Below are 16,088 nucleotides of genomic sequence, written 5' to 3' on the forward strand. Positions count from 1 at the left end.
GGGGGGGGGGGGGGGTTGCCAAGCAAGAATTAGAAACTAGTTTCAGGCACATATATTTCCACCTGAGACATCTATGCATTAAGTATGCCGATAAAAGAAGTGAATGCATTTAGAAATCGTATCTAGAATTTTTTGCATTGAATTTTTATTCAACCTTTTTACCTGTAGGATTTAGATATATTGCTCATAAGCAAATCCGCCTTGTTCTTTGACAGTAATTTTACCTGCAGGATTTAGATATATTGCTCATAAGCAAATCCGCCTTGTTCTTCGACAGTAATTTTACCTGTAGGATTTAGATATATTGCTCATAAGCAAATCCGCCTTGTTCTTCGACAGTAATTTTTTTAGTCCCTCTTTCTTCATTTTGGAACCAGTTGCCCAGAAAGATCTTCAGACAAAAAAACTGATATCCAGAAGAGAAGAGTACTCAAAAGAATATCCAAGCTGATAAAAGGAGATATCCAGACTATAGTTGAAAGGCAATTTTTAGCTCGCTTCAGGAGATATCCATACGCTAGATGCCGTAGATATCCAAGATATCTGAAGGAGATATCCTTACGCTATAAGCAGTAGATATCCAAGCTTGAAGAGTTCAAGCAAGCCAGAAGTAGAAGTAGCTGTAGAAGCTGGGATAAAATATAAGGAAAAGGGAAAACTTGAAATATTTGAAATTTTCTGTTTCTTCGTCAAAACGTTTGGAGCAAAACTCTTTGTTTTCTTTGCCAAAACTCTTGGAACAAAACTGTTTCTTGTTTTTACCAAAACTCTTGGAGCAAAATTCTTTGTTTTCTTTGCAAAAACTCTTGAAATACTTTTCTAACTCTCGAAAACAATTTCTGTTTATGAACATGGTTTTTTCATGTTTTTTTTCTTCAGAAATAATCAGATATTAACTCTGAAGTGTTTCTGGTCCTATAGCCTACTGAATGCTGGATCTTCTATCAAGGAAACAAATAACATGTCGTCCAACGTAGGTTCTGCGCAAATAGGTGCGCGGAGATTAAAAAAAAATCACAAAGACACTTGATTGTTTTAAGATAATACATTTTTATTTCATATTACATGTACCAGAGGGAAAATGTCAACATGGTGAAAAATTTAAATACAATTTTGAATCATCCTCCTGACATATAATCTGGGCACGAAGCCCCTATGTTACGGGCTATAAAGGTAGGGCAGAAACACTCTCTAACAGCGTGATATACTAGTGTACTGGTTTGAACTAGTATATCAGGGCCAAAAGATTATATAGCACTAATGTGTGAAGTACACCTTCATGAAAACATTAAAACAAATGGCGTTTTTACACTTTTTTCGATTTAATGCCACTCTACACTAATCTATACTCTTTGTCTTCAAGGTGTCAATAGTCAGATTTTTTACAATACAATTGGATATAACCCATTCTGCAATACTTGTTTTAACCCCTTTTTTCTATTTAATTATAATTTCATACAAAAATATGTCAAAAATATGTACTTATAACCATCTTATGTAACTAAAGCCATATTTTCCCTAGTCTTATCCCAAATTTGCAATTTATCAAGTTTCAACTTTCCAAAATTGTAATTTTTCAAGTTTCTTAACTTACAAATATAAATTTCCCAAGTTTCAACTTTCTAAATTTGCAGTTTCTTTAGTTTTAACTTTCCTAGTACTCTAATACTTTTTCCATTTAAGTGTCATCTTCGAAAATGTATCAATTTCATGAATTCCCAAGATTATAATTTATCTAGTTGTCAATTTCCCAAGTGGCCAATTCCGAAACAAACTTACAAATTAACAAGTTTAATCTTTTAAAGCCTAAAAATTCCCAAGTGCATTTTCATTTCCAAAAGCACAATTTCCAAAGTTAAATCTTAATTAAATTTACAATGTCCAAAGTAGGGATTACATGTGCAGGAATTCCTTTGCGTGGAATTGTGCGGAATAAAGGCTCACAATTGCATGCAAGTAAAATCCACTTAAATTCATTTAAGTGCCAAATTCCCAAACTAATTGGGAGTGTTATAGGTTCTCATGAGTAAGTGGAGGAGAGGTGGCTTGAAATCCTTGATATATCACCTATATCCACTATGTAATGTAGACTGTGCAATGCAACTAATTGAACAAAACAATATTTGTGTCTATCTCGTTTAATTCTGTGATATGTTAGCGTTACTAGAATTTCAGCGCGATTTGCGCCACTTTTTTACCACTTTTTTACCACTTTTTAACCAGAAAACTCTGAAATAGGAAAACGACTTCGAGAATCAAGCTTTAAAATTTCCAATGAGAATGAGACACAGCAATTGTAGTGCACTGTAAACAGACCAATGTTACTAAATTTTTTATTTTAAAAATGTTTTGTAAAGCAACATCAAATGAACTTAATAATTCTAGCTTTTAGATAATGCACTTCATGGTTACCATTTATACTCGTCCAACATAAAAATAAAATAATTTCCGTTTTATTTCGTGGTTTTTCCAAGTTTTCAAAAAATTAAAAGATATTTTTTATTTTGACTTTGATCGGCCATGAACCTTCCCTGGCCGGTCGCGGTCCTGTGCATTAATAAACAACAAAGAAACTGAATTCTTGCCTCAATCTCTTAATTTTATCATCTCCATATATTTGCAACCTAATGTTGTAACCTTATATATTTCAAACGTTAACCTTTGTCTGTAAGATCTAGTCTAATTCCTAGTTTGAAAGGTGACACGATATCGGGTTCCAATTTCAAAGGTTTAGAAAATCAAAGGAAAAGACAAATGTTTAATTCTTTTGGACACAATTGGTTCAGCCGTGTTGGCGTTTACTGAACACAGTAACACACCACACACACCTCTCATGAAAAAATGTATCAGCATTTTTCAAACTACAACTTTCAAACTAAAACTAAAATGTACATGTCTAGGGCTACATAACAGTAAAATAATAATACAGAAAAATGAATAAATGAGCATGTTTCAAATCTTAATAATTGTCAAACACACACAAAAAATCCTTTTTTAAACATTTTTTTCAAACCGCCCTGCACCCAAACTATTAAAGTTAGCGGTCTAATATTTTTAATGAGCTATGCCATGAAAAATTGGGCTATGTTCGTGCGCTACAACCCTGGATAGCTTTACTCTAATCCGTTAGACATAGATTCTGCCCCCCCGTCTGTATAGGGTTAACGACTGTCTGTATAGGGTTAACGACAGTCTGTATAAGGTTAACGACAGTCTGTACAGGGTTAACGACAGTCTGTATAAGGTTAACAACAGTCTGTATAGGGTTAACGACAGTCTGTATAGGGTTAACGACAGTCTATATAAGGTTAAAGACAGTCTGTATCGGGTTAACGACAGTCTGTATAGGGTCAACGACAGTCTGTATAGGGTTAACGACAGTCTGTATAGGGTTAACGACAGTCTGTATAGAGTTAACGACAGTCTGTATAGGGTTAACGACAGTCTGTATAAGGTAAACAACAGTCTGTATAAGGTTAACGACAGTCTGTATAGGGTTAACGACAGTCTGTATAGGGTTAACGATGTAAAAATATTTACATCGCATATTTCATGAGTTCGATATCTTACCTCGCCAACGCATAAGAAGCCGATGAAAACTTCTGATATTTACTTGCCATCTTTGATAAACAAACCATCCTAAACATTTTATCCAATTGAGAACATTTACACTTCCTTTGAGTGTATTTTCAAGTAAATATGAATATAGGCTCACTTTTATATATTCGTTATGTTAGCATGGAAAAAAAACTCGGTTATATATATATTTGTTATTCGGAGTTTCAGAATATCAATTTAATTTCCCCCAAATATTTTAATCAAAACAAAATTTACTTTTATTTGAAGGTGACGAAGGATTAGATTAATAGCATTAATCACTTGAATAAAGGAGTTTATAGATACATTTATTTCAGGATTTAAATCTACGGAATATAGATTTTAAAAAATAATAATACTTGATTGTTAAACTTGTTTTTTAATCATTCATTCTCAACTTGAAAATGAAATTTTGTAACCTCTTATGTTGTTTTACTTTTTTTTTTCTTTGTTCGAAGAATGAAGAAATCTTTCTTAAGGATTAAGATACTAAAAATCTCTGAAATTTTAGAAAATTACATTTAAGAAGAAAATCAAATCCCTACCTTAAGAATGTTTTATGAAATCTTTTCTAGAATGTTTTATGAAATCTTTTCTAATCGGTTTTCTTGTTTCACTTAGTTGAATTATTTTAACTATTTGGACCCCGTCTGCTGTTAGTATAGTCCACATAAAGGTGAATGTATGGTGGAGGTGGTTCAATGATATACTGTGGATTGTACAGGGGAGACCTAACAATAAATACCATCCACAGACTGCCCGCCAGGGAACAAACCATCGGAAAATTTTCCTGAGAATTTTCCCTTGACCCCCCCCCCCCTTCCAAGTGAAGTTATAAATATTAAGCATAATTTAGATAATAAACATTTTCGAAGTTTACAAACTTCAATTTTAACCACTGTTTTAAGATTAAAAATTGTATTAGTGTTATTTTTTTAATTACAAAAATGTATATACATGCATCAGAAAACGTAATATAATTCAGATTTTATTAAAAATGCATAATTTTTATGATCAAACTTTGACATATCCGATTGAAATGATGAAAAAATTCCGTCTGGAAATAGGCTTGGATAGAACCTGTTGCTAAGGCGCATTCTTGTTAAAGGTATAACCACCAAACAAGAAGTCGAGTTCCTTCATATCTCATACAGGTGTTTAATAGGCAGCAGCCCAAAGGAGGTACGCGCGCTTGCCGCGTTAAATAACTTTAAGACAGAGAGAGCCTGTTCTAGCCGCGGCGCTCGGCCCCTAGCCTTTCCTAGTCGCGGGGCTCGGCCCCCTAGCTCGGCCCTGAAAGTGTCTTAACTTGACCTAAGCGCAACAGAATTGGAATTGGAAACCCTAATTACAAATAATCAAAGAGAAGCTTTATAATTGACAGCTTCTCTTGACTTTTATATCCATCCGACCATGCAGAACATTTAAAAAATTGCAAATGGTTCAAAAGGGAAGAAAAAGATACTTTAATCCGGTCCGCGCACATTATAAACAGCTGGAGATACTGGACATGTCCCATTTTGACTTATTCTGGAGTTATGATTATTTACCACCAAAAGCAAGAGGAGGGGAGGGGGAGAAACGCAGGTTTCTTTAGTTCGAATTGCAGTGGTTGAAGTAGATTGGCGGGGATGTAGCAGGTGTATGGAGGTAGGGGGGGGGACAATAAGATGATTTAATGGGGGGAGGGGGACTAAGTTAATATAAACCGAATATTCATTGACTTCAAATACAACGATATGATAATACAAGAACTATAAACCAATACAACGAGATGATAATACATAGAACTATAAATTAGCGTTTCCAGCGAACGAACCGTTTTGCAATAAAATGCGAATTTTTCAGTCGAATTTCGCGAAATGCGAAAATTTTGTGAAGACCATGAGTTTTATAGCTGCAACAATTAATTACTCAAAAGAACTTGTGGAATGCTCTGCTCTGATAGCTCAATATTTGAAGTTTATTATGTCAGATAATTAATTTCTATTTCTTTACTTTAATAATGTGTCTTTACTTTTATGGTAGATATAAAGTTTATTTTAAAAAGAAGGTAATTTTTAAAGTTGATTTGACAATCTGATATTTTTTTATTTGAAAATTTGTTATGTTATATAAAATAAAAAATTGAAATTATCATTGTTGCAATTGAACTAAAAATGTTTATTATAATCATGTTTAACAACAATAAGAAACAAGTGTAAAAAGTTAGATTTCTTAACGTATCTTGGAAGTATATGGACAGTTATTAAGCAGGGTGAATTTAAAATATTTCGAATTATTTTGGTTCTTCCCGTTGAAGATTTTATTTTGTGTTTTAATAAGAAAGATCTTAACGGTGGAGAAAGTAATTTCTAGCAAATCTATGATTTGTCTGATGTCTCCTCGTCGTTCTTCAATCTATATTTATATTTTGTGCTAATCCATCTATTGGGCTCGCAGATAAATCCCTCTTTGAAAATGAGTCTAGTATTCTAAAAATTTTCGCAACTTGTTCGCAAACATTTTGTATTTGTTTTTAAAAATTCTGTATTTTTCCCAAAAAAATTTTTTTTTTTGGCATAATTTCAATTGTTTTGCGAAATTTAGAAAAAATTAAAGATTTTTTGTTTTTTAATCCGTTTCCCGTGTAACTGAGAAATTTTATAAAGGAATTGAGTCTTTGCCACAAACTCTGATTTTCTAATCCCTATATCTCTGCAACCCAATGTCAGAGATCTTAGATATTTCAAACTAGGCAGTCTGTCAGATCAAATAATCTAAGTTTGAAATATTAAAGGTTTACAACATAGGTGGCTTGGATAAAGGGATTGGAACATTGGAATTTGTTGCAAAGACTCAATTCCTTTCAAAAGAAAATTTAAATATATGTTATACTCTAAAGTGTAAAAAGTAAAGTTTTACCAAGATTAAGAAGCAGTTTTTCTGTAAAAGAAATTGTAAGCATAATTTCAAGTGCAAACTTCCAAAGATGAAAATATCCGATACACAACGGTACCCTTAATTTGCTTTGTCTCCCGCGATTTAAAAGCTTCGGCTCGAGTCTTAATTCCTTAAACGCAGCTTTAAGACCCAATCTTAGACCCAACTCTGACGACAGCTTGTGTCACGTGATTGACAGCTGCGAGATCTTAGGCTTGACTTAAGGAGTTAAGCCCAATGAAAATAAAACCGACCTTGGTTGGTTTTAGTTAAGAATAAGGCTCAATGTTGGGTCTTATTCTCATCAAAACCCGGAATGCACCAATTCCAACTATGAAAATCCGCCAAATACAACATTAGACCGGTTTTATGAACTAAATTCTGTTGAAAAATAGATGCAACTTAAATTCGAAAGCCCGAGCCGTAAATAAGGCTCAACAACAGCTTAGACCCGAGTCGTATTTTCTTGAATTTTTTAAATCGCCGGCTCTGATCAAGTAGGATTTTTATATCAATTATGACAATTTTAAAAACTGATTATTTTTAATTGTGGTATTTCTGTTTAAGTGACTTGCTCATTTCTACTGTGCAGAAAAATATGTAGTAAATGCCCTGCTCCAACAAAGTCTTTTAGATCGCTATCAATCCAGAGCCCGCGATTTAAAAAACTCGGAAAAATACGGCTCGGATCTAAGCTGTCGTTGGGCTTTATTTACGGCTTGAGCTTTCGGATTCAAGTTGCATCTTATTTTCTACAGAGTTGAGTTTAAAAATCCGGTTTAATATTCTATTTGGCGGATTTTCATGGTAGGAATTGGCGCATTTCCAGTTTTTAAGAGAACAAGACCCAACATTGAGCCTTATTCTCCACTAAAACCAACTAAGGTCGGTTTTATTTTCATGGGGCTTAACTCCTTAAGTCGAGCCGAAGATCTTGCAGCTGTCAATCACGTGACACAAGCTGTCGTCAGAGTTGAGTCTAAGATTGGGTCTAAAAGTCGGGTTTAAGGAATTACGGCTCGAGCCGAAGTTTTTAAATCGCGGGCTCAGGTACAACTCTATCTAGAACTCCGGGTTCTCCAAGAATAACTTTGTCAGTATCAATATGGATACAACTCTATCAGTATTCTCCAGGTATCTATGTTTCAAGATACAACTCAATCCCTCTTGTTAATCCACGAAGCATAGAACTATTCAGTACTGTAATAAGGTTCCAGTCCAGGCATATACTTCTGTATTCTCAGGTATCTATGTTTCAAGATACAGCGCACTGTAATTCCCAATCTATATCTTTCTTTTAAGGAAGTGGTTCAGCTGATTCTTCTCATTCGCTAAACGAGGAACAATTACTCTCACACCGTAATTAAAGTGGAGTCTATTCCAACTGATGTTTATTTTAATATCTATATGGTAAAAGATGTACAACGTAATATATCTAGGTGTGATTACAGGTTTACAAATATATGGGTTTACTACGATATTTGCTACAAACATGCAGGAATTATTTGACTTCATCGCTTAAATTAAACTTAATTAAACATTGAAAAACAAAAATGCCGTCCAATTAAATGAGCACCAACATACAGATTTCAGGGGGTACTTTCGTGAATAGGGCTTTTGCATGGAGGATCACTTGAAATTTGTATATAGCTTACAGTCCCTTTGTAGAGAATGATCCCGGCAATGTATGGTAGTTCGAACTGAGAATGTAGTATTGTGGAAAAATTTTTTAGGGATCATTTGAGACCTATGAGACGTTTTTACGGTGCATATTCGTTTAGCAAGAGCTATCAATATAGAAAATAAGTATTCTTATTCAGTTTTAGGTTTCTGTAATGTCTCATTGTTCACAAACATTTTCTGTAGATTTCCTGGAAGTTTTATTGTAAAGTTGACATTTAAAGAAATCTGCGAATAAATTCATAAAAAATAAGAAATTCAATCTAACAACGAAAAGACATCCTTGTTTTAAAATTGATTTATTGAGAAAATTTCAATTGAGAAATATGTTCTTAAACATCTCATTAGTTTGCTGAGGAATTTTCTTTTACATTTTTTGTCGTCGTTAATTTATAATAAAAAATCGAATTTTTAAACGTAACAACCCAAATGGATAAACGTCGACTTTACGCTCATCATTAAAACGTTTTTATATGTATCAAATGAATCCTAAACAATTTCTCCACAACACTATATTCTCAGTTCAACAATAATACATTGCCGGTCACTCCCTTAAGTCTGTCTGTTTGTATGGTTTGGATTTGGAAACCTGTTAGAAATGATCGGCACTAAAGACATATTCCACGGTCCACGGAACTAGTGTGGGCACAATTGACAAAACGTCTGAGTCATTACAATATATTTTCAAACACCTTAAATTTCAAAATTCAAAACACTTGGATGGATTAAATGGATATATTCTGCTTTTAGTTTTATTTAAAATTTAACTGAAGCAGAAAAGAAATCAAAATTTTTTAAAAAACTATTTACAATAGCTTTTTTTACACATTGGTGTTATGACATTATATATGTTTTGAAATTATATGTCAGACCATTAGTTGTGATTTTTACATCGAATGTTTTGAAATAAGATATTTTGAAAATATGGTGGGATGAGAGTGTTTTGAAACCATTCCATATATATCATTATATATTATTATATACAACTTGTGAAATCACATCATGCACACATAATGATATATATAATGAAAGGAAACGAAGAGGTAAAGCTTACCTCATACAAAAACTTTTTCGAGAAATTAAAATTTTTTTAATAACAAAGGGTTTCCTCTACCAATTTTCCAATTTTGCGCTCTGTAAGCAAAATCGGTCTTGGGAACCCTTCGTAAAGTAAAATTCCTTTAACTTCCCTGTAAAGTAGTTGTAAATGATTATGAAAAAAATCGTTTAAAAAGTATTGAATTATCACAAGCACAAAATTATCACAAGATATTTAGTCTATGACATTAAGATCATCAACAAAGCCAAAATTTAAAAAAAATATAATGACAATAAAAAAAACTCTGGAAATGAAAGACGACTATCAGTTATAACATTAAATAGCTCGATGAAGATTGAGAAATTTCGCAGTACTTTGTACAGACCCATTTCACTTAAGTTAAGTGGTTAATTGATTTAATTTAAGTTATTAGTAAAATTATTTTATTTATAACAATATCAAATACACTAGAATATTGCTTTTTTTGTCTCCTTATTCCACAGATTTATATAGTTCTTGATGTTTTAAACAGAGACTTTGCAAAGTCTTTGGTTTTAAAGGTTTATATTATTTTACGGCACTTTGAGGACTGAAGACGTGATTAAGACAAGTTTTCTGAAATTTTTACTTTTACTTAAATACTTGTGTATTGTTGGTTTCATCAAAAATTAACTAAAAACTCTGCGAGGACCAAAGACGATATAATCAAATAGTAATTTGATTTCAATGTTACAATTATACAGGGTGTCCCACGAAACATGGCAGTTGAAAAATTGTTTAGAATGACTTCTTCCATAATTTGTTTAATTGTTAAATACCAAAGAAAATAATAAAAATATTATATAGGAGTCATTTTATCGTAAAATCAGTTTCGAAGTAAAATATATTTGAGCAAAAGATTTTTTAAACGAAATATACTACATAGAGGCTTTACTATCTAATACAGTGGACGGAAGATGATATTCAAAAATATTTACCAATCGTGATGTTTCTTGGGACATATATGGTTTTAGAAATCCGTTTTTGGAAATCTAACATGACAATAAAGCCAAAAAATGTGTTGACCAACATTTGTATTAATGATATGAACACTCTATACATCATCATATCTAAAATAACCAAACCTCAATACTATTCAAATCTTTCCGAATATCTTTTGTTAATTTTGACAAATTGCGTGATAATCTGCAGGAGCGATCCAGTTAATTTGTTAAATTCCAGGATGCAATCAAAAGTCGTCTTCTTTATTTCTGACCTGTAAATGATTGTTAACTAATAAAAAACACTAAAAACTAAATAAATCCTGTCCATAATATATATATATGTTATTGTTTATGTAGGCTGTATCTAGAGATGGACGTTTTATCTTTCTTAAGAAAACGAACAAATCATTTCGTAAAAACGTAAAAAAAACAGATTTTTAAACGATCGTTTTTTAAAAAATAGTGTTTTAAAAAACAGAAGTTTTTTTTTTTTTCGTCGTGTCGTTAACGAATGTAGATTGCTTTCGTTTTTCAAAAGTATAAGTTAAAAACTAAAGTTAAAATTAGTTAACTAGCCCCAACCCTAGCTGCATATGAATCACTCCAATGTTTTGTTATGTTATACAAAAGTAGCCAGAAGTCCAAGATAATTAATGAACTAGAGGTAGTGCTTAATGAATGTCGTTATAAGTTGTTATACTAGACTTAGAGACGGATAGTTAAACTTCTCTATTCCAGGCGTCAGTGTCAATTGTAGAGTATATCAAATATCCTGATCCATTCATCTGGTACAACTTCTTTTGTATAATCTCGGGAAGATGATTTAAAAATAAAGATACAAAAAAAAACAATGAAATGAATGAATGAGAGAATTGAGAATCGTCCTCACTATTTATTTTTATTTAACGATTTTTGTTTTCAAAACTATTATATTTCTGAAAATATGACTGAACTTTTAGTGTGGAGCAGAGTATAGTTACGATTACGAAAATCTCTAGCTGCATAGCTGCGCGCATAGCAGTTCAAATAAAGTAGACAGACAACAACTAATTCTGTTTCATAATATAATTATTATACACTTTAATGGGAACCCAGCTTTGCCTTGAAGATTAATTTCACTATACAAATCAACATGAGCTGAAAACTTTAGAATGGTGGACATCGAGATTAATGCATGATCTCCTCTTTTTCATAATCTCCAGATTAAATATTGCTTGTTCTCCTCATGAATTTAATATCCAGAATAATTAACAGATCCGGATTAAGGTTATCTAAAGATTTTAGCTCTGATCAACTTTAATCTTGTATACCAAGCTAAGAACATTTATATGGTTCTGAAGAGTTTCCCATTCAAAATTTGGATAAATCGGTAAAGGAGAGAAAGAAAATCAAATTTTAAATGATCAAGCATAAATAGATAGATGTATCTAATCTATATATGTATGTATCTTTAAAGCAAAAAATCAAGATATTGGTTGTCTTCAAATTAATTCCCACCAACCCCTTTTAAAAATTCCTTTTTACAGACATAGTCAGCAATCAGGAATTAGTTGCTAGATTTCTAATTTGGAACTTAAAATAAACTTACATATTGTATACCACGAGTATTGCAATTTGTTTCTATAAGACTGGGTATTTTATAATCCAAGTGTTCAGTACAAAAGGGATTGAAATTGTATTTTCAGATATCCCGCTATGATATTTACAATTAGTACATATCCGAATTATCGGTACCATTATACCTCAACCTGATGAATTAAGAGAACCGAGATATCTTCTTAAAGTTTGAAATTGTTCTTTTCAGTTATAATTTCTCTGAAGAAAAAATGGACTTGGGAAGGACATTTTTAGAATTTAAACGACGACAGCATCTTTCTTCAAGTTGCTTCTATAATATAAATCTAGTTATGATTAGAGGTTTTCAGTTCATAATTCTAATCTAGTTTTATTAAAAAAAAAACTTGAAGATCTATATATTTAAATAAATAATAGTTTGTGTTTATACTATAAAGTTTGAGAATATCTAAAGGTTCTACTATGTATGTTGAATATTACAGGTAAATTTTGGAAGGGATTAAGCTGTTGTGGATTGATGAAGGTAAGCAATGAGATCATCTCTTTCCTTCTTCTTCTTGAGACCAGCAAACACCATCTTGGTTCCAGGAATATACTTCTTAGGGTTGATGAGGTATTCATCTAGTGTATCCTGACCCCAGGTGATTCCTTTATCAACATTAGCCTGCACATATATAGAACTATCAGTAATCTGATAAACATATTAGAACCAAACCTTTCGAAACTTTTTGTCTAGGAATAAAGATACTGAGTTCTTGCAACAAACTCTGATTTTCTAAGCTTAAAAATCTGATGTCATATAGACCTTTATTTTTTCAAAATATAAACTTTAAATGATGAAGTAGTGTAAGTTTAAAATCTCAAAGATCACACCATCAAAATACAAAGATATAATGATTTGAATATAATAATTTGTAACAAGAACTGAGTTCCTTTAAATATTTTTTTGGTTTGTTAGAAGACAAAATGTCTTTCTCCTGTTATTTCTGAACTAAACTGAATATAATCAACATAATAAATGCTCTGCAGGGCGTAACTAAAGGGGGTGGGGGATTTTTGTTGTTCTCGCCCCCTCCTATGAAATGAGAAAATTGACATTTACAGTGTATATATACAAGGGTAAATGGTGCATGAAAATGATTTTACCCTTAAAGATCCAAAATTCTGATATTTACTTCACAAAACCAAAGAAATTAAACCTTATATGTAATGTATTCCTGAAGTTAAAAATAAAAACAAGAAGTGTCCATGAAATCTGAGCCGGCGATTTAAAAAATTCAATAAAATACGACTCGGGTCTAAGCTGTTGTTGAGCCTTATTTACGGCTCGGGTTTTCGAATTTAAGTTGCATCTAATTTTCAACAGAATTTAGTTCATAAAACCGCTTTAATGTTGTATTTGGCGGATTTTCATAGTTGGAATTGGTGCATTCCGGGTTTTGATGAGAATAAGACCCAACATTGAGCCTTATTCTTCACTAAAACCAACCAAGGTCGGTTTTATTTTCATTGGGCTTAACTCCTTAAGTCGAGCCTAAGATCTCGCAGCTGTCAATCACGTGACACAAGCTGTCGTCAGAGTTGGGTCTAAGATTGGGTCTTAAAGCTGCGTTTAAGGAATTAAGACTCGAGCCGAAGCTTTTAAATCGCGGGCTCTGGTTATTAAACAATTACAGATATTATTAAAATTGAAACAGATTGTTCAGCGGTTTTGAATTAGTAATTTATTTTTATGTTTTATAAACAAAATCATCAAAATAAAGATTAAAACTGAAAAAAGTTGCTTATTACCGAGGTGTATGAGAAACCAGGAGCCTGACCGGTCTTCCTGCCCCAGACTCCGTATAAGTTGGGTCCCTGCTTGTGCTTTCCTCCTTGTTCAACAGTGTGGCATTGAGCACAAGCCTTGGTGAAGATCTTCTTTCCGTTATCTGCAGACATAATTCTGAAAATATACCAAATTAGATCAATAGAAAATAAATTTTACAAGAAAACTTTTTATAAATTCCAAGAAATCTAGAGAAATATTTGATCAATGCTGTATGGTCCCAATTATGATCATTTAAGAAAAGGTCGGATTTTATGAATAGAGGAATTAAACTGTGGTATCAGTATGCCAAGTTGAACTACTACTTTAGGCTTTAGACCATAATGGTTAGACAGGGAGGAATTGAACGGAGAAGACTGTTATCTGTATGTTCATGTTTATCTAGAGAATTCTCTGTTTACTATAGATTATGAAATTGTTAAACTGTGGGTGTGGTTTTTTTAAGCTAAAGTATAATGTTTACAATAAGTTAACATTTCACTGGAAAACCTTTTTTTAACCAGCCTTAGGTCTTTTTTTATATAAATGAAAAAAGTCTTGCTTGGATTTGATTGTAAATGCAAGATCTGAGATATATAAACGAATAGACCTTGCATGAACAAGCAACTGATATTAACTGATACAAGATAAACTGTAAATCAAATCCTATACTGCTTGCTAAGCTGTCTAGTTTTCTCTAGTTTTCAAATTTCTACCGTGTATGCCTTACTATACACCTGAACCAAGCATATACGTCACTAAGAATCAAGTTATTCAAAACTGTACTTTGATCTGCAGACTCAAAGTACGAATATTTGATATATCTACTATTTATTTAAAAATAAATGTATTAATATAATATTCTAGATAAAAAGTTAGTGAGTTCTATGTAATATCCTTACGTAAAATGTAACGTTTTATATTATGAAAATGTACGTAGATTTCAAGCGAAATTAAACACAAAGATTAAACTTAAAACATGCTTTAAAAAGTGTCAGAAAAGTAAGGGGAGGGTGTCGCGTTTTAAAAGCTAGCTGGGACGGTTTTGTATGTTAGGTTAGGACGGATCAAAGATATGAAGAGAACTGTCCTAGTTCTTCTCCTCTTCCATGCTTTCTCTAGTTCAGCTTTCTTTCTCTAATAGTCACGCTGCATTCAAACTTTCATCATATAATCTGTTTTATAATAAATAACCTTAATTTTTTGCCCTAAAGTTTTCTAAATTATAATTTTAGAGAAAAAAATGTTTTCTTTTTTATGAAAGAACAAAAAATTTACGCAATTTACACCTATATTTAACTTTTTAAACAAAATAATAAAAAAGTAATCGGGTTAAAAAAAAGAATAGATTGCTGAACTGATTACTACTGTCCGCCATTTTTGAAGAAGTCCTGAAGGTCGCCATATTGCAACAAAATATTTCGGAGGAAAGCTTTGACACTGTCAGGCGGACAGATGTTCGAGGGGAGGGGATTACATTTTATGAATAATTCTATCGTTTTTATAAAAAATGAATAAACAAATAAGGCGTTTTACATCAGAGTCCAAAGTCTTCGTAAATTTCCCCCCCCCCTCCCCCCTGTTTTAGTTAAACAGGCCTAGTCCGAATTTAATGAATTTGAGCTGTGTCTCAAATCCGCCAAAAACTGGTTTTAATTGAGCGCCGGCTGAAATCTTGAAAAATTGAATACAATTTTAAGTGGAACCAACCATATTTGAGCGGCGTCTCAGATTTAAGCCGCGGCTCTAATTCTTTAAATTTAGCCTCTGGTATAAAAAGATGTATTATGTAAAGCCATTACCCTTTTACTATTCTAGTACGACTAAGATATAGATATATATAAAGTCCAAGCTTAAATGCATCAATGTGTTTTAATCACTTTCTCTAACCCCAACTTACATAAATATATTTTAAGGAAACTCTATAACATCAAAACAGGAACGAGGAATTGAAACTTACAAATTTCTGTGTATTGGATAAATAAAAAAAGATGATAAAATATTTAAAACATTTCTGACTCTTTAAATAATAAATGTAGTCGAGGGAAAAAGAAGTAACAACACGTTTTCTGAAATTAAGCCTGTCGCGTACTTTCAAAAATGATACCTTTATATTAAACTGCCAAAATTTACCCATTTAAAATCTAATTTTGAATATATCTTACCTGAAAATTATAAGTGATGTAAGCAACTGAATCTTTTTCTGCTATAATTCAAGCCAATTTTCTGCTATAATTCAAGCCAATTTTGCGAATTTTGTCATGTGACATTCCCGCATTTCGCAATTTCTAAAATTCCAAACTATGCCTTTATGAAAATTTGAATTTTCAATATTCCATTTTCTATCTTTTTAATTGATTTTATAAAAAAGTGCCATTTTATAGAAGAAGACATTTCAAACAATAGCTAACTTAGCAAACGTTTTCTAAGATCCGTTTTTATACTTATATTATTACATAATTATACAATTCAGAATTCTAGTTGC

General features: G+C 32.0%; 2 protein-coding genes across 5 annotated transcripts in view; both read right to left on the reverse strand.

The window, feature by feature from the left end:
• LOC111709474 (delta-1-pyrroline-5-carboxylate synthase) overlaps window positions 1–4,319 on the reverse strand; it is an 11,685-nt gene extending 7,366 nt beyond the window's left edge. The window contains exons 1-2 of one of the 4 annotated variants that reach the window (XM_023483138.1): window positions 4,172–4,319; window positions 3,571–3,644 (exon numbers count right to left, since the gene is read on the reverse strand). In XM_023483138.1, the coding sequence (XP_023338906.1) occupies window positions 3,571–3,638 (68 nt within the window). In that variant the 5' untranslated portion in view covers window positions 3,639–3,644; window positions 4,172–4,319. Of the gene's footprint in view, window positions 1–162; window positions 219–286; window positions 904–3,570; window positions 3,645–4,142 lie in introns of those variants that run through there. The other 3 variants (XM_023483139.1, XM_023483137.1, XM_023483140.1) reach the window with 3 other exon arrangements.
• A 7,859-nt stretch (window positions 4,320–12,178) lies between these two features.
• LOC111709479 (cytochrome c) lies at window positions 12,179–15,870 on the reverse strand. The gene is made up of 3 exons (XM_023483146.1): window positions 15,769–15,870; window positions 13,588–13,741; window positions 12,179–12,460 (listed from the first exon to the last, which is right to left on the reverse strand). Exons 2-3 carry the CDS (start codon window positions 13,735–13,737, stop codon window positions 12,296–12,298), a joined length of 315 nt encoding a protein of 104 aa, XP_023338914.1. The 5' UTR covers window positions 13,738–13,741; window positions 15,769–15,870; the 3' UTR covers window positions 12,179–12,295.
• Window positions 15,871–16,088: the final 218 nt, after the last annotated feature.

This window comes from Eurytemora carolleeae, unplaced genomic scaffold (assembly GCF_000591075.1).
Source record: "Eurytemora carolleeae unplaced genomic scaffold, Eaff_2.0 scaffold670, whole genome shotgun sequence".
Classification (NCBI taxonomy): domain Eukaryota; kingdom Metazoa; phylum Arthropoda; class Copepoda; order Calanoida; family Temoridae; genus Eurytemora; species Eurytemora carolleeae.

Excerpts from the sequence above, each read along its gene's own strand:
- LOC111709479 (XM_023483146.1), bottom strand. The coding sequence starts at position 13,737 with ATGTCTGCAGATAACGGAAAGAAGATCTTCACCAAGGCTTGTGCTCAA. Across the intron at positions 12,461-13,587 it reads CTGGTTTCTCATACACCTCG|GCTAATGTTGATAAAGGAAT; the intron begins GTAATAAGCAAC and ends ATATATGTGCAG.